Raw genomic sequence first — 13,925 nt, forward strand, 5'->3', positions numbered from 1 at the left:
TAAATAGCACTGAGTTTCCATCTAGTGAGCAGTGTGTATATATTAGCTTACCTAATCTTTACAATGAGATAAGTGATATTGGCTTTATTTTACAGATACAGAAAGCAAGGTTGGTAGTATTCATCATCTGTCCAAGGATCGGAGCTAAAAACTATGACAAAAATAGCTCAACCCCAGAAGACATTTTTAAACTACACTTTAATAAACTAGGCTATTACATTTCTTCTTTAACACTTTCCAGATTAACATTCACTGTCACAGTGAATCAAAAGAAAACACACACTTGTACACTGCATTTGGAAATAGAAACTGGATTCATGAAGGAATCTGCACAACTCGGAGGATGTCCCTTAGAAGCAGTGAATCTTAAATATATTTGTAATTGGTTTTTAAAGGGTATAATTAATAAGAGTTTTTAAGTTTCTAGACTACGACGGCCACTAACAGCCACAAAAAGAAAATAAGAACAGGTCCTAATGCAGAGGTAGTGAAGTGAAAGGCTGGATATAGCTCAGTGGTTGAGCACTTTTCTAGCAAGCACAAGTCCCTGGGTTTGATTCCCAGGGGGTACGGGGCAAGAGTGAAAAGGGCAGAAGAATCTGTCTTTTTCATCTCCACATACACTTTTCCAAGTAGTTGCTTACCTCTATCCTATTTGACCTCTGTAGCTGGAGTCCATTGCAGTACCTACGTATCACCTCAATCACTACACACTGTTTTCCCTTTCTCCATTCCCTGGTTTTGCTAATTTACATTGTTCCTGTCACAGATTTTAGTTGAAAACTTTACCTAATCTTTTTAATTCCTTCTGGCTTTGCCCCTCATATTCTTTCATCAATCCTATAAGTCTATTCTTTAGGACCCTAGGATATCACTTTTTGTTGACAAGAGAAGAAAATGACATAATAATCACATAATACAAGGAATTAAGTAACTTACACTAATGAACAATGCCTACAAAATCAGAAATCAGTATATGTCAGCATTATAAATCTTTTTTATTTACTATGAAAAATAAATCAAAAAGCACTCACAGGTTTGTACTACCTGTCAGAACCTTATGTAGGTTAAGTAGCAAAATGATTTTAACTTAAAAAACAAAAAGCAATACAAGAATTTTTGGCTTTTTATTTTTCTGGTAATGGGGATTGAGTGCAGTGGGTGTTCTACCACTGAGCAAAACCCCAGCCCTTTTTGTTTTGATACTAGGTCTCCTGGATTGCCCCAGGCTGGCCTCAAAATTGCAATCCTCCTGTTTCAGCCTTCTTTGTAGCTAGGATTAAAAGAGTTGAAGATTACAGGCCCATACCACCTCTCACAGGTGGCTCTGTAATTTTTTTTTTTTTTTGAGGGGGGGTACTGGGGATTGAACTCAGGGCACTCAACCACTGAGTCACATCCCCAGCCCTATTTTGCATTTTATTTAGAGACAGGGTCTCACTGAGTTGCTTAGCAACTTGCTTTTGCTGAGGCTGTCTTTGAACCACAATCCTCCTGCCTCAGCCTCCCCAGCCGCTGGGATTACAGACCTCTGCCACTGCACCCAGCTTGGCTTTGTACTTTTTAAATGTTAATTACTAATAGGTAAAATAGGTACACATGCTGCTCCTTAACTGCCAATGAAATTTATTTTGAGGGACTTTGGTCTCCCCTGTCATCAGATTTCTTTCTCTACCTATAACATTTTTCTTGTTAAATGTCAGAATGGAATGTGATTTAAATGTTTCATTTTAGAAGTCTACTAATAACTGAGCATTTGGTATCTTAAAAACCTCTTACCAGTTTGGATATGAATCTTTATACATTAATGAATTCCTTAATATTGATATATTCTTTATCAATACAAAGGATCAATTTAAGTAAAAAAACTGAAGTTTCTGGAACAATAAATGGGATAATCAATTATATATACTTTCTAAGATCTTCACAGAATTATGGAATTTTACATGTGGAAGTAATTTTTAAAATAATCTAATCCAAAGTTTCCTAAAGTTTTTGCCATGAAATTACAATCCCACAACATATTTAGAGGGGGAAAAGGGGGTCTTGTATGTCTGGCTGCAAATTTTTTCTTTTTCCCCACCATTCACACAATACATAAGTATAAGGCTATAAAAACCACCAGAAAACCCTATAACTTTACTAATCATCTAATCAGTGAACAAAAAGCGATTTTTCTGATACCACATTCTTAAAATGTTACCTATTAATTTCCCTATCTTCATTAAAATCTCAAAAATAAATGGTTTTTCAGCCATTCCAGCATTATATGTATAAGCACCAGTCTAACTCATTTGCATTCTAGAATCTTAGCCTTTCTGTGAATCTTTATGGCTTAAAAAAGTGCTATATATTAAATAGAAAAATTACATTGATTTAGTGCTTATCATTTTACTACCACTGAGATACTTGCTTTTAATATTAAAAACCCAAAGTTACTTTATTGTTTAGAATTATCTATTAACAACTGCACGAAACTGTACCCTAGACATCCATTTCTTACGATTTGGATAGTATCTGCATGCCAGAGAATTCTGCAGAATTTAAGATATCTTTATAAAACCAAATATGAAGAATGAAATTAGACTTTAAATTTATAAATGGATTATAAATGAATACACACCAAAAAAATCATGTATTAGTAAATTGAAAGCATTCTGATAAGTTTTTCAATGCCTTAAATTGAAAATAAGAGCAATCTTAGCTCAAAAATATTAAATCAAGAGTATTATCTTACCATTGTTTAATATAACAGTCATTTATAAAAAATAATTTAAAAAGCAGTTTTCAACTACACAGACACATCAATCTTGAATCATTTTTGCTAGGGTAGACTTGGTGCTGATACTTCAATTACTAGTCAACCAATCTAATTTCTCTCAGTTCTTCAATGCTTTGAAATATGTGAGCAGAGAGCTTTATTATAAAAATACTAATAAAAAAGAATTAGCTATTTTGGCTAAAGAACAACTTCTAACACATTATTGTTATTGCTGCCCTAATGTATTTCATTATCCTACACATCTAAGACATTAACTAACAAGGGGGAAGGAAAAGTGAAAAGTTCTCATTCTCATGTGCTGATAAGACCATATCCAAATACAGGCTTGACACTGAAAAATATTGAAAAATAAGCAAGCACATGTGCGCATGCGCACACGTTTGCTTTTTTTTAAACAAGAGGTGATAAGGAAAAAATAAAAATAGGTTTAGACACCAGTAACTGTTATCAACAAAATCTCAAAACTGTTCAGAATTACTGATAAATGACATCCTTATTATTAGATGTTAACTGTGCTACTTGGTTCCTGCTTACTAAAAATAAAAAATATTACAGTATTTCCCCAAAACTACAAATTCTGTTTTACTCTTTAATCTTCTCTAGACCATGACTTTAAAAACTATAATAACTGATGAATACTCAATTAATATATCTAGCTCTAATCTTAATTACCTAAATTCCAGACACATATTCTACCATAATGTCAAATATGCATCTTACACTTACCATGTCTAAAATTTCTGACTTTCCTTCCCGTAACTTAACTACCTGTTTTGGTTTAGATATTAGGTGGCCCCCAAAAGCTACTGAGAGAGACAATGCAAGAACATTCACAGGTGAAATGATTGGGTTTTAAAAGCCTTTACTCAGTATCCCCTGATGGGAATTAGTAACTGGCAACTGAAGATAGGTAGGGTGTGACTGGAAAAGGTGGGCACTGGGTACATGCCTTAAGATATATGTATTTTGTATCTGGCTAGTGGAGTCTCTCTCTGCTTCCTGATGCGATGCTCTAAGCCACTTTCCTCCACCAAACTCTTCTGCCATGGATTTCAGGCCTTGGGGAATAAGTCAGCCATCTATGGACTGAGACCTCTAAAACCATGAGCTCTAAAATAAACTTTTCCTCCTTATAATTGTTCTTGTCAGGTCTTTTAGTTGCAGCAGAAAAAAAGCTGACTAAAACAGAAACTGGTGGGGCTATTGCTGTGACTAACCAGACCATGTTCAGAAGTTTTTGGAGCTTTTTGGGATTTGGAGATGTTTAGCAGTGTAAGCTAGAAAAGCTTTAGACTGTTACAAGCAGAGCTTAATGGGTGTTCCTAGTGGAACTCAGACTAGAATGCCAATGGGACCATGGACAGTGAAGATGGCTCAAAAAAATTTAGAGGAAAAGAAGGACACTACTGGACTAGAGGCCATTCTGGCTGAGAAGTTGTCTACATTTTGCCCATGTCCTGAGACTTTCTATAAGGCCAATTTTAAAAGTTTCCAAGCAGCATAGAATTCAGGCAGTGACATAGGTATTAGCTTTTAGTCAAGTTTATTGTGATATTCAGGAGCAGAAAGCAGAGCAGAAAGATTTGAAAAACTTGACCTTGAAACATGAGAGTAAAACTGGGGCTAAGGAAATTGGAGCTATAAAGACATTATCAGAACTAATGCTAAAGACCTTGCCCAGAAACAATAAAGATGGCTTGAGAACATCTCAGGAGTTGGCAAGACCATACCCATCTCAGGCTCAAGGGTGTTAAAAGTAAAAATTCTTTTGAAAAGAGACCTATGGGGCATTCTGCTTGCACAGAGAGGCCTAGGAAGTTGTTTCACCATGCTCAGCCACCCAGGCACTCAAAGAAGCTTCTGTAGCCTTGTCCCTAGAGACTTGGCTACTACTTGAGATGGCAGTAGACCTTGGTGGTGCTGATTCTGTAAGATTACAGGGTGCTGGAGTTAGAGGATCACAGAGATTTCCACCAAGGAAAGCCTGGGAGGCCAAGGAAGGTGCAACAGGGTCAGAGTCCCTGTGGGCAGCCCCTGAGAAGGCAATGCATGGAGATGTGAGGAGGAAGACAAAGCTGCAGCGAAACCCCCAACATTAAGAAATATCAGTTACGTGGTACATCTGCCAAGGAAGGCTGTGGGAATTAAACAGACAAGCCAACAGAGACACTGTGGGCTACAACCAACAAAGCCACTGGGGCAGAGCTTTACAGCCCTTTGGAGAGAACATCAAGATACAATGTACTTCAGATGTCAGAAAAAGAACAGGACTTGTTTGTCTAGCTGAATTTCCATCTTGCTTTGGTCCCACCCTTTCTTTTTATGCCCCTATTTTTGCAAATGGAAATGTTTACTCTATACCTTTATATATTGGGTAGTTGTAAATTGCTTTTGATTTTTACAGGAGCTCACAATGCAAGTTTGTCTTGAATCTTAGTGGAGACTTTGGACAATCCTGGAACTGTTGAGACCATGGGGACTCTTAGAAGTGGACAAAGTGTATTTTGCATTGTAAGATGAGCAAGAGCTTTTGGAGCCAGGGGCAGAATGTTATGGTTTGGATATTAGATGTTCCCGCAAAACTCATGCATGAGACAAATCAAGAAGGTTTAAAGGTGAAATCAATGGGTTATGAGAGCCTTAGCCCAATCAATGAATTAGTCTCCTGACAGGAATCAACTGCATGGTAACTGTAGGCAGGCAGTACATGGCTGGAGAACATGGGTCTCTGGAGGCATGTCTTTGGAATATATATGTTGTATTTGGCGAGTGGAGTCTCTCTCTACTTCCTGATCAACATGTCAGCTGCTTCTCTCTGCCACACTCTTCCACCATTATGTTCAGCCTCACATTGAGCCCCGAGGAACAGTCTAAGGACTGAGACCTCTAAAATCATGAGCCCCCAAATAAACTTTTCCTCCTCTAATTATTCTGGTCAGGTCTTTTGATCACAGCAGTGAAAAAGCTGATTAAAACACTACCCTAAATCATCTCCATATTAAAGGAACTAGGGAGAGGCTCAAACCAAAAAGTTAGATTATCCATAATTCCTTAGCTCTATAACACCCATTAAATTCTAAAACTATTCCCTACTTAGCAACTAAGACAATATTTTCAGCAAAATCACATATCATTCCCTATTGGATATATTCCAACAGTAACTTGTTATTATATATCTCACTCATCCCATTGCACTATAGTGATGTCTTATTTTCCCTTTAGAACTTTATTATAACTTTTTTATCCTTCATGGAACATTGCTCATCATTCAGATCACAGCTCAAACATTATCATCTCAGAGAGGCATCTCTTGGATAAATTTACTTCCATTCTCTTTACCCTAACTCTACTTCACTTTTCTTCACAGTATTTTTCACTCAGATATTATATTAGTTGTCTGTCTCCATCAATAGAACATAAGACATATAAAAACTTTATCTTGTTTATAACTGTGTGCACAACCTAAAATAGTACCTAGAACGCAGCAGGCACTCAAAAAATGTTTGTAAAGTACATGAATGTTGAGTATTTAATGAAGTTTATCACGATGAAGTAAACAAACTAACTTCTGTGGCAGGAGAATAATAATATTGGATTAACGCTATAAACCACTGATCCCAGTTCACAAGAAGAGATGTAGGAGGTTCTAAACAAAAATTTTGATCATAAAATTGTAAGCATTCAATCAAAACAAAGGGGGCCACCTAAAGAACCTAAGTGGATTTCACAAGGAAATCTGTCCTTAGGTTTTTGAGGGGGTTGTTCTGTTTGCAATACAGGGAAAAGAAACCAGGGGCACTCCACTAAGCTACATTATCAGCCCATTTTATTTTTGAGATAGGGTCTCATTAAGTTGCCTAGGCTTGCCTCAAACTTGAGATCCTCCTGCTTCAGTCTCCTAAGGAGTTGGGATTACAAACATGACAGTGCATGCAACTCTTGGATTTACATCATTTTTAAAAACATCCAAAAACTGAAAAGTTATAGGTTAATTACAAAAATAGCATAAACTCATTTAAAGACTTCTAAATACTAAAGGATCTGAGGCTTGTGGAAAATACTATGAAATACAGATGTTTTAGGGGATTGAGGGAGAAATCAACTTTTGAAGCAAGAATAAGTTTACACAGGAGCACTGGTTCAGTAAGATCCTATAATGTTAAATGACAAGAAGTTTCACTTAATTTTCATCCAGGAATGATTTTGTACAATGGAATTATTTTATCTCCTGAAAAAGCAAGTATAATCCAATAAAGAGAGGAACCAGGAAGAAATGCCAAATCTCTTTAAGCAAATTCAAGTATATATGCACAGTGTGTTGAAAATAGAACATGTTAGAAGTTAATAGTCAATAGGGTCAGTTAGTATTCACTAACCCTCAAGTTACGTTGTACTGACCTTATTTTCTCATTAAGTAGAATCATTAGTCTGCTAGAATAATAGATGCATTCTTCTAAAATGCAAATTACGAACCACTCTATACTCTTTACTTTATAAGTCAACTTCAAAGAATTGTTATTTATAATAAAAACTAGGATCAGGGACATAAAGAGCACATCATAGCTATTTTAAAACATCAGTTACTATATGAATATTAAAATCTATAAATGTGTTAAAGAGAAGAAAACATTTGATACAAAAAAAAACAGGGATTACAACTATATGAAACCATTAGTGTTGCTAGTATTAATAAAGAATTTTTATTCTTTATTAAGTAACTGAACACTTAGATGTGGAATAGGGGTTTATTTAGCAATAGAAGTTTGAAATTTCAAAGAAATTTTAAAGTTTAATTGAAAGAAAACTAATATAATACAACTATAGGATAAGAACAACCTGGATAAACAGTTGAAAAAGATCTGAGCTTTCTATCTGACTATGTGAGTAATTGTGTAATTAAACTGAAATAAGAGTTGATGCAATTAGGTTACATTATTCTAAGTATATCTGGAACAAAAGGAGGTAGTTCCACAGTGCTCTCTGTATTGATCAGTACATAACTCAAATGTGTTGCTTAATAATAAGAACAGTTTCTGAGAAATGCATCATTACCCAATTTTGTCACTCAAGGTACATCACAGGACTGTACTTACAGAAATCTACATAGCCTCATATATACCTACTACATACCCAACTGCTCTTCATTGCTGTAGTGAATACTACAGGCAACTATAAACATATTTTTATGTCTAACCATATATAAGCATAGAAAAAAATATAGTAAAAATACTAGGTAATAGAATTTTTCAGCATCATTTTAATCTTATAGAGCCTCACCATTGCATATGTAGTTTCTTGCTGACCAAAATGTCACTGAGGTATGTGACCACTGTGATCAGTTTAAATATCACTTTGAAGTCACAACCACAGAAATCCCACAAAAATGGGAAACCAAAACTGTGTCATAGGAAGAACAATCGAAGAAATGCAGATATTCATCTGAAAAAAAGATATGGGGAAGACAAAATAGCTATTTCTAGTACCTGAAGAGCTATCATTTGGAATAAGTATTAAAATTATCTTGTGATTTAAAGGACAGAATTGGTTCTTTAGGTGAAAATTACAGGGAGCCAGACTTCGGGTCAATCTCATTTCAACATAATGTCTGTTTGTAGTAAATTTTTCTTTTCTATAAATATTCAGATATCAAATGATTATCTGATAGGATTTTAGAAAATCAAAATTCTTGCTCTACATGACAGATTGGTTTAGATATCCCAAATCCCTGCAAATTCCTATGAATATAAAATTTTTTAAATTGTTTATGTGAAATATTAATTTATGTAAAGACATTAAAAGTTATTATATATAAATAAAAGCATACCTTGGCCCAGGTTTTGGAATTTTGCCTGCTTTGAGCTCATCAATAATTTCCTCAATATCCTTTGGTGTCAGATCCTCCTAGAAAAAAATTTCACTTGAAATCATTTCTACTGCTACAACTGGCGTAAATCTCCAACACTGGTTAGTTTATTGACTGTCTCTTTCAGATCAGATATACCAAGATAGCAATAACTGAATAACTCCAATATAGAGTACATGCCCCCAAATGTAACATGCAGCAAGAGCTATAGCTGAAGAGGCAAAAGAGAGTATGCTTGAAGTAAAACATATGCATTGGAAACTTGGCTCCACCATTTATGACTAGTCATCTTTGATAAGTTACTCAGCTTTGTCAAGCCTGGTTCTTTAATTGTAAACCAACCTGAACCTGTTTTTGAGGATTAAATGAGAAAATTTATAAAAGAGAAACAGTGCACCAAGGCACAAAACCAATAAATGCTATATTCTTGAAAAAACAGTGAGATACAAATAGTAATTAGTTGTAACTTACAAGTAGGTGTCTAATATCTATCACTAGTCTAAAGATCTAACTACTTATTAACTGAAAGAATCTCTTTTTTTTTTTTTAAAGAGAGAGAGAGAGAGTGGGAGAGAGAGAGAATTTTTTTAATATTTATTTTTTAGTTCTTGGCGGACACAACATCTTTGTTTCTATGTGGTGCTGAGGATCGAACCCTCGAACCCGGGCCGCACACATGCCAGGCGAGCGTGCTACCGCTTGAGCCACATCCCCAGCCCAGAATCTCTTGTCTCTTACACAAAGCTTCTGTAATCTACTGTGTTTAGGCTTATACTCCTTCATACAAAGCCTTGACTGTCTAGCTCCTATTTAAATTGAGAAATAAATACCCAGAAGCCAAAACCTCAATGTAAATCCAAGAAGACAATTAGAGCACCAAGCAAACTTGGCTTCAAATCCTAGAGAAGCCCAAAAGAATCTAAGAGACCACACAAACCACACATTTAAGATCCCAAAAGCTATACCTTCAACATAAGAATAAACTAGAAATTAAACTCTTCCACAAAAACTGAGTCTAGAATCTTTTATGCTGGGGGATGGGAAAGACTTAGGGTGTAAGGATATGGGGGTTGGGGGGGTGATCTTTCAGTAGTAAGAGAGAAGCAAAGTAAAGTCTCTTCTTTGAAGACCTGTTTTTAAAATACAGACCTAAAAGAATTTCCATAACAGATTTCTAAGAAATAGAAGCTAAGAAGACATCACAAATGAAAACCAAAATGATTAAGAAAGCAAGCAGCTTAAAAATGGTAACTAGAAAACTTTATACATTTGAATATTAAAAACCCTTCTAAAAAACTTTTAGCTCAAAGACAAATTAAAATAAAAAAACATCAAACTTTGTAAGATCCAGCTAAAGCAAGACATATTAAGGTAAGCTACCATATCTCTATAATTTTTTTTAAAACAACATAACATTATATATTAGTATGGATGCATACATATACAGAAAAAGAGAATACTGGAAAATAATGGAACTCTCTGCAGATGAAGAGAATAGGATTTGGAGTAAGAGTTTTTCACCTGTATTTGTAACTCATTTTCATGACAAATAAAAATGACAGTGATGATTAATAGCAATAGTACCTGAAGTAAATGTTACAAAATCTTACTGTGCAGTCTCCGTTGCTACACCAAGGTTATTATCTGCATTTGTATGTCAAAGAAGATTAAATTTTTCATAATTTAAAGTCTTTAAAATTTGTCATTATCTTCTGGAGAAAATGCAAAAATGTTTTAAGGTAATTTTTAAAGCCTTCTAGATATTAATACCATTTCTTTTATTTTTTTTTTTTTTTATTTTTTTTTTTTTAAAGTTTATTTATTTTTAGTTCTCGGCGGACACAACATCTTTGTTGGTATGTGGTGCTGAGTATCGAACCCAGGCCGCACGCATGCCAGGCGAGCGCGCTACCGCTTGAGCCACATCCCCAGCCCAATACCATTTCTTTTAAATGAATAATTCAGAACGCAACATCTGAAGGACATGGAACAAAATATTTTAAATATGACATCACAGAACTTTAGCTTATATTAAGTGGAATACTTACATAGTAATTGTCATTTATTTGAACCATCGGTGCATTTACACAGGCTCCTAAACATTCCACCTCTATAAGGGTGAAAAGTTTGTCAGGTGTAGTTTCCCCAACCTTTATTCCTAAAAAATACAAATGATCACTGAGAAGTTATACCATAATATAGGTTATACTCTTGGATCTGTGAGGCTATAGCACAAAAGCAATCTGGTTTAAGCAGGGTGGGAGAGAGGATAAAGAAACCCCACAATATATTGCAGAGGTATACAAAAAGTATTTAAGAGCATTAAATTTCTTTAAGGAAAAACTTCTAATTATAACATTCTAAGATTTTTTAAGTTGACTTGTTCATTTAAAAACAATCAAATTTAGGGACCCTTTTCCAGTATTTATTGTTATGCAGTAGTGTACAAGACTATTATTTTCATTCTGATTGTGATAACTACTAATATCACAGTCTGTGATAAGATCAGAATAATTCCTAATGTCAAAGACTATTACAGAGGTGAGGAAAAAATAGTCTTATACATTTAGGAGAAAGCAATTTAGGAAAATATGGTAAAATCTGTCCTAGCAATTCTACTATAAACAACCTCAGGGAACAACAGGACAAATACGCAAACAGTTTATATACATTTAGGGTACTGAATAATAAAAAGTTATAAAATCTGTAACTAACATACCAAATAGTTATCAGAATATATGCCTGGGACTTGGGGCCAACGTAAGTTTTTCTGCTTTGTACACTTCAATACTGCCCATCTATTTTTACAACATACAAGTACTTATATTCAAAAACAAAATTAAAAGATACTTTCTTTTAGCTTCATTTAACAAATATAAAAGCAGCAATGGCAATTTTGTGTGGAAAAATTCCCCCTTATTTTTTAAATGTTGCTGTAATAACATCTGTCTTAAATTTCCCATCCCGTGAAGCATTATTACTGTTTATATCCTATTTATTCCATGGCTTCTTTAGTAGAATACGCAAACAATACAGTCACTTTTTCATGTACCATCTTCTATCATGAAATAAATCATTTTCTAAGCAATGAAAAAAAAATAGTTGATGAGGGGCTGGAGAGAGAGATCAGTGCCTAGCATGCATGAGACTCTGAGTTCAATCCCCATCACCACATAAAAAATAATCAACAACAATGAAAAGAAACATTAAAAAAAAAAAAAAAAGAGAGAGAGAAAGCCATTCATTAAAAAAAAAAAAAAACTTGATGACTAAAATAGAAAAGGTAAAAACTCCCAGAAATGATGGCACATGCCTATAATACCAACAACTCTGGAAGCTGAGACAGGAGGATCTCAAGTTCAAGACCGGTCTCAGAAACCTAGCAAGGCCTTAAGTAATTTAGTTAGACACTGTCCTTTGAAGCTGAGAATTAAGGACACACACAAAAGGAATGAAAGTATGCAGAAAGTATGCAAACAATAGACACAAATTTATTAGGGATATACAAGCCTACTAAGATGGAAGAAGTTGGAAAATTTAGGTAGAAATACATCATTCTAGAAAGACAATTGTTTTCTAAAATAAAAGTTACAGATAAGCATTCCATACCAAGCTTCTTCTGAATGGCCCCCAGTATGCTGTCAGAGTTTCGAAGCATGCAAGGTGTTGTAGTGCAGACCTGAATGTGATACTTTCCAACTGGTTTTCGATTATACATGGTATAAAAAGTTGCTACTTCATATACTCTCATTGGAGGTACTTGTAAAATTTCTGCAACCTAAAACATTAGGAAAATTTTAAGAAGGTAATTGCCATATTTATATATTTATTTATTTTTAGTTGGAGTTGGACACAATACCTTTATTTTATTTATTTATTTTTATGTGGTGCTAAGGATCCAACCCAGCACCTAACACATGCTAAGCAAGCGCTCTAGCACTGAGCCACAATCCCAGCCCACCATATTTATTAATTGAGCTTCTGGTATGTTGTAAAACATGTAATTTCAATCAATATAGCCTCCATTTGGTTAAAACAAAAATTCTTCAAGAGCAGAATTTGTATTTGTATCTGATAATTGTGATATAAGCCCTGGAATTCTTAGAAACAACTTAAACCACAAAGAGTCCAGAGAACCTAATAGAGTTGTCATACACACACACACACACACACACACACAGTTTAGTAAGGATAGTACTTAATTAAACTAGCTTTATAACCGCTTTCATAGAGGAAAAAATACTAAAGTTCTATACAGTATTATAGACCTGGTCCTCAAAAGGATATTGTATTATTAGAATTTCTATTTTGATCATTTCAAACTCTTAGATGTTGTAATTTAAGCTATTTCATTAATTTTTCAAAGAAGCTTGATGTCACTTGGTGATATGTACGTATGCAAAAGATAGGGCAAAAGAAAAAAGGTCAGTATTGACCCATATGTTTTTATATATCTTTACATTTAGATATGAAAACATAAAATTTTATATTTCTACAATTTTATATTTTCAGAATAATACAAAATTATTTTCAGAATAATACAAAAAAAAAACTACTTTTATTTCATATCACAATACTTTTTACAGAAGCCAGATCTTACAGACTAGTACTTCCCAACCCTCACATCAAGGAATTGCCGGAAAATACCTGATTTTAGGTTTTAGGACTAAGGGGATCACTTTCTCAGCAGGGCATACCTTTTAGGGCAAGTCTGTATGGAAAAACAAGGCTTTGTAGTTGTTAGTTAGGGCTGGTCTATCATTATTATAATCCTGGCTTTAATTTTCTAGATGACATAACATCATTAGTCTATTGAGTTTTCGAAGGCTTGCTATCTGGCATTCTTAAAAATTATGCATATATCTATATCGATATGAAAGAGGTCATTAAATGGTATTTCAGATAATAAACATGTTGAACTTTTTTATATCAGGAATTCTAAAGGGAAAGGTATTGTCAAAAATATCTAATTCAGCTCACCTATGAAAGACATAGTTGTGATATGAAATACACTAGTTCTAAACCAGGACAAACTGCTAAATCTGGGGCACTCTCTTATCAAAATACTCATGTCACAGCCCTACTACTATAAATAATTTAATAAATATGGAGGAAGACCCTGATTATTTAATTTGAAAAGCTACCCCTGGAATTTTGCTCACTTCCTTACACTTTAGTCACTATTAAGAAACTAATGAGTGAGCTTCTGGATTCTTTTGTTTTGTAGGTTGAATGTTTCTTGGGTTGGAGGCAGGTAGGACAGTACCATTAAGTCTTAAA

At 34.4% G+C, this 13,925-nt stretch overlaps 1 protein-coding gene across 1 annotated transcript in view; it reads right to left on the reverse strand.

Annotated features, from left to right (window-relative positions):
- Positions 1 to 13,925, reverse strand: part of Ndufv2 (NADH:ubiquinone oxidoreductase core subunit V2) — a 31,880-nt gene that overhangs the window by 293 nt on the left and 17,662 nt on the right. Inside the window, exons 5-7 of the mRNA XM_046457787.2 lie at positions 12,255 to 12,423; positions 10,694 to 10,803; positions 8,607 to 8,683 (exon numbers count right to left, since the gene is read on the reverse strand). Of these exons, the coding sequence (XP_046313743.1) occupies positions 8,607 to 8,683; positions 10,694 to 10,803; positions 12,255 to 12,423 (356 nt within the window). The remainder of the gene's footprint in view (positions 1 to 8,606; positions 8,684 to 10,693; positions 10,804 to 12,254; positions 12,424 to 13,925) is intronic.

This window comes from Marmota monax, unplaced genomic scaffold (genome assembly GCF_021218885.2).
Source record: "Marmota monax isolate L192 unplaced genomic scaffold, Marmota_monax_Labrador192_F-V1.1 WCK01_AAM20220418_F8-fsc00328, whole genome shotgun sequence".
Taxonomy (NCBI): Eukaryota; Metazoa; Chordata; class Mammalia; order Rodentia; family Sciuridae; genus Marmota; species Marmota monax.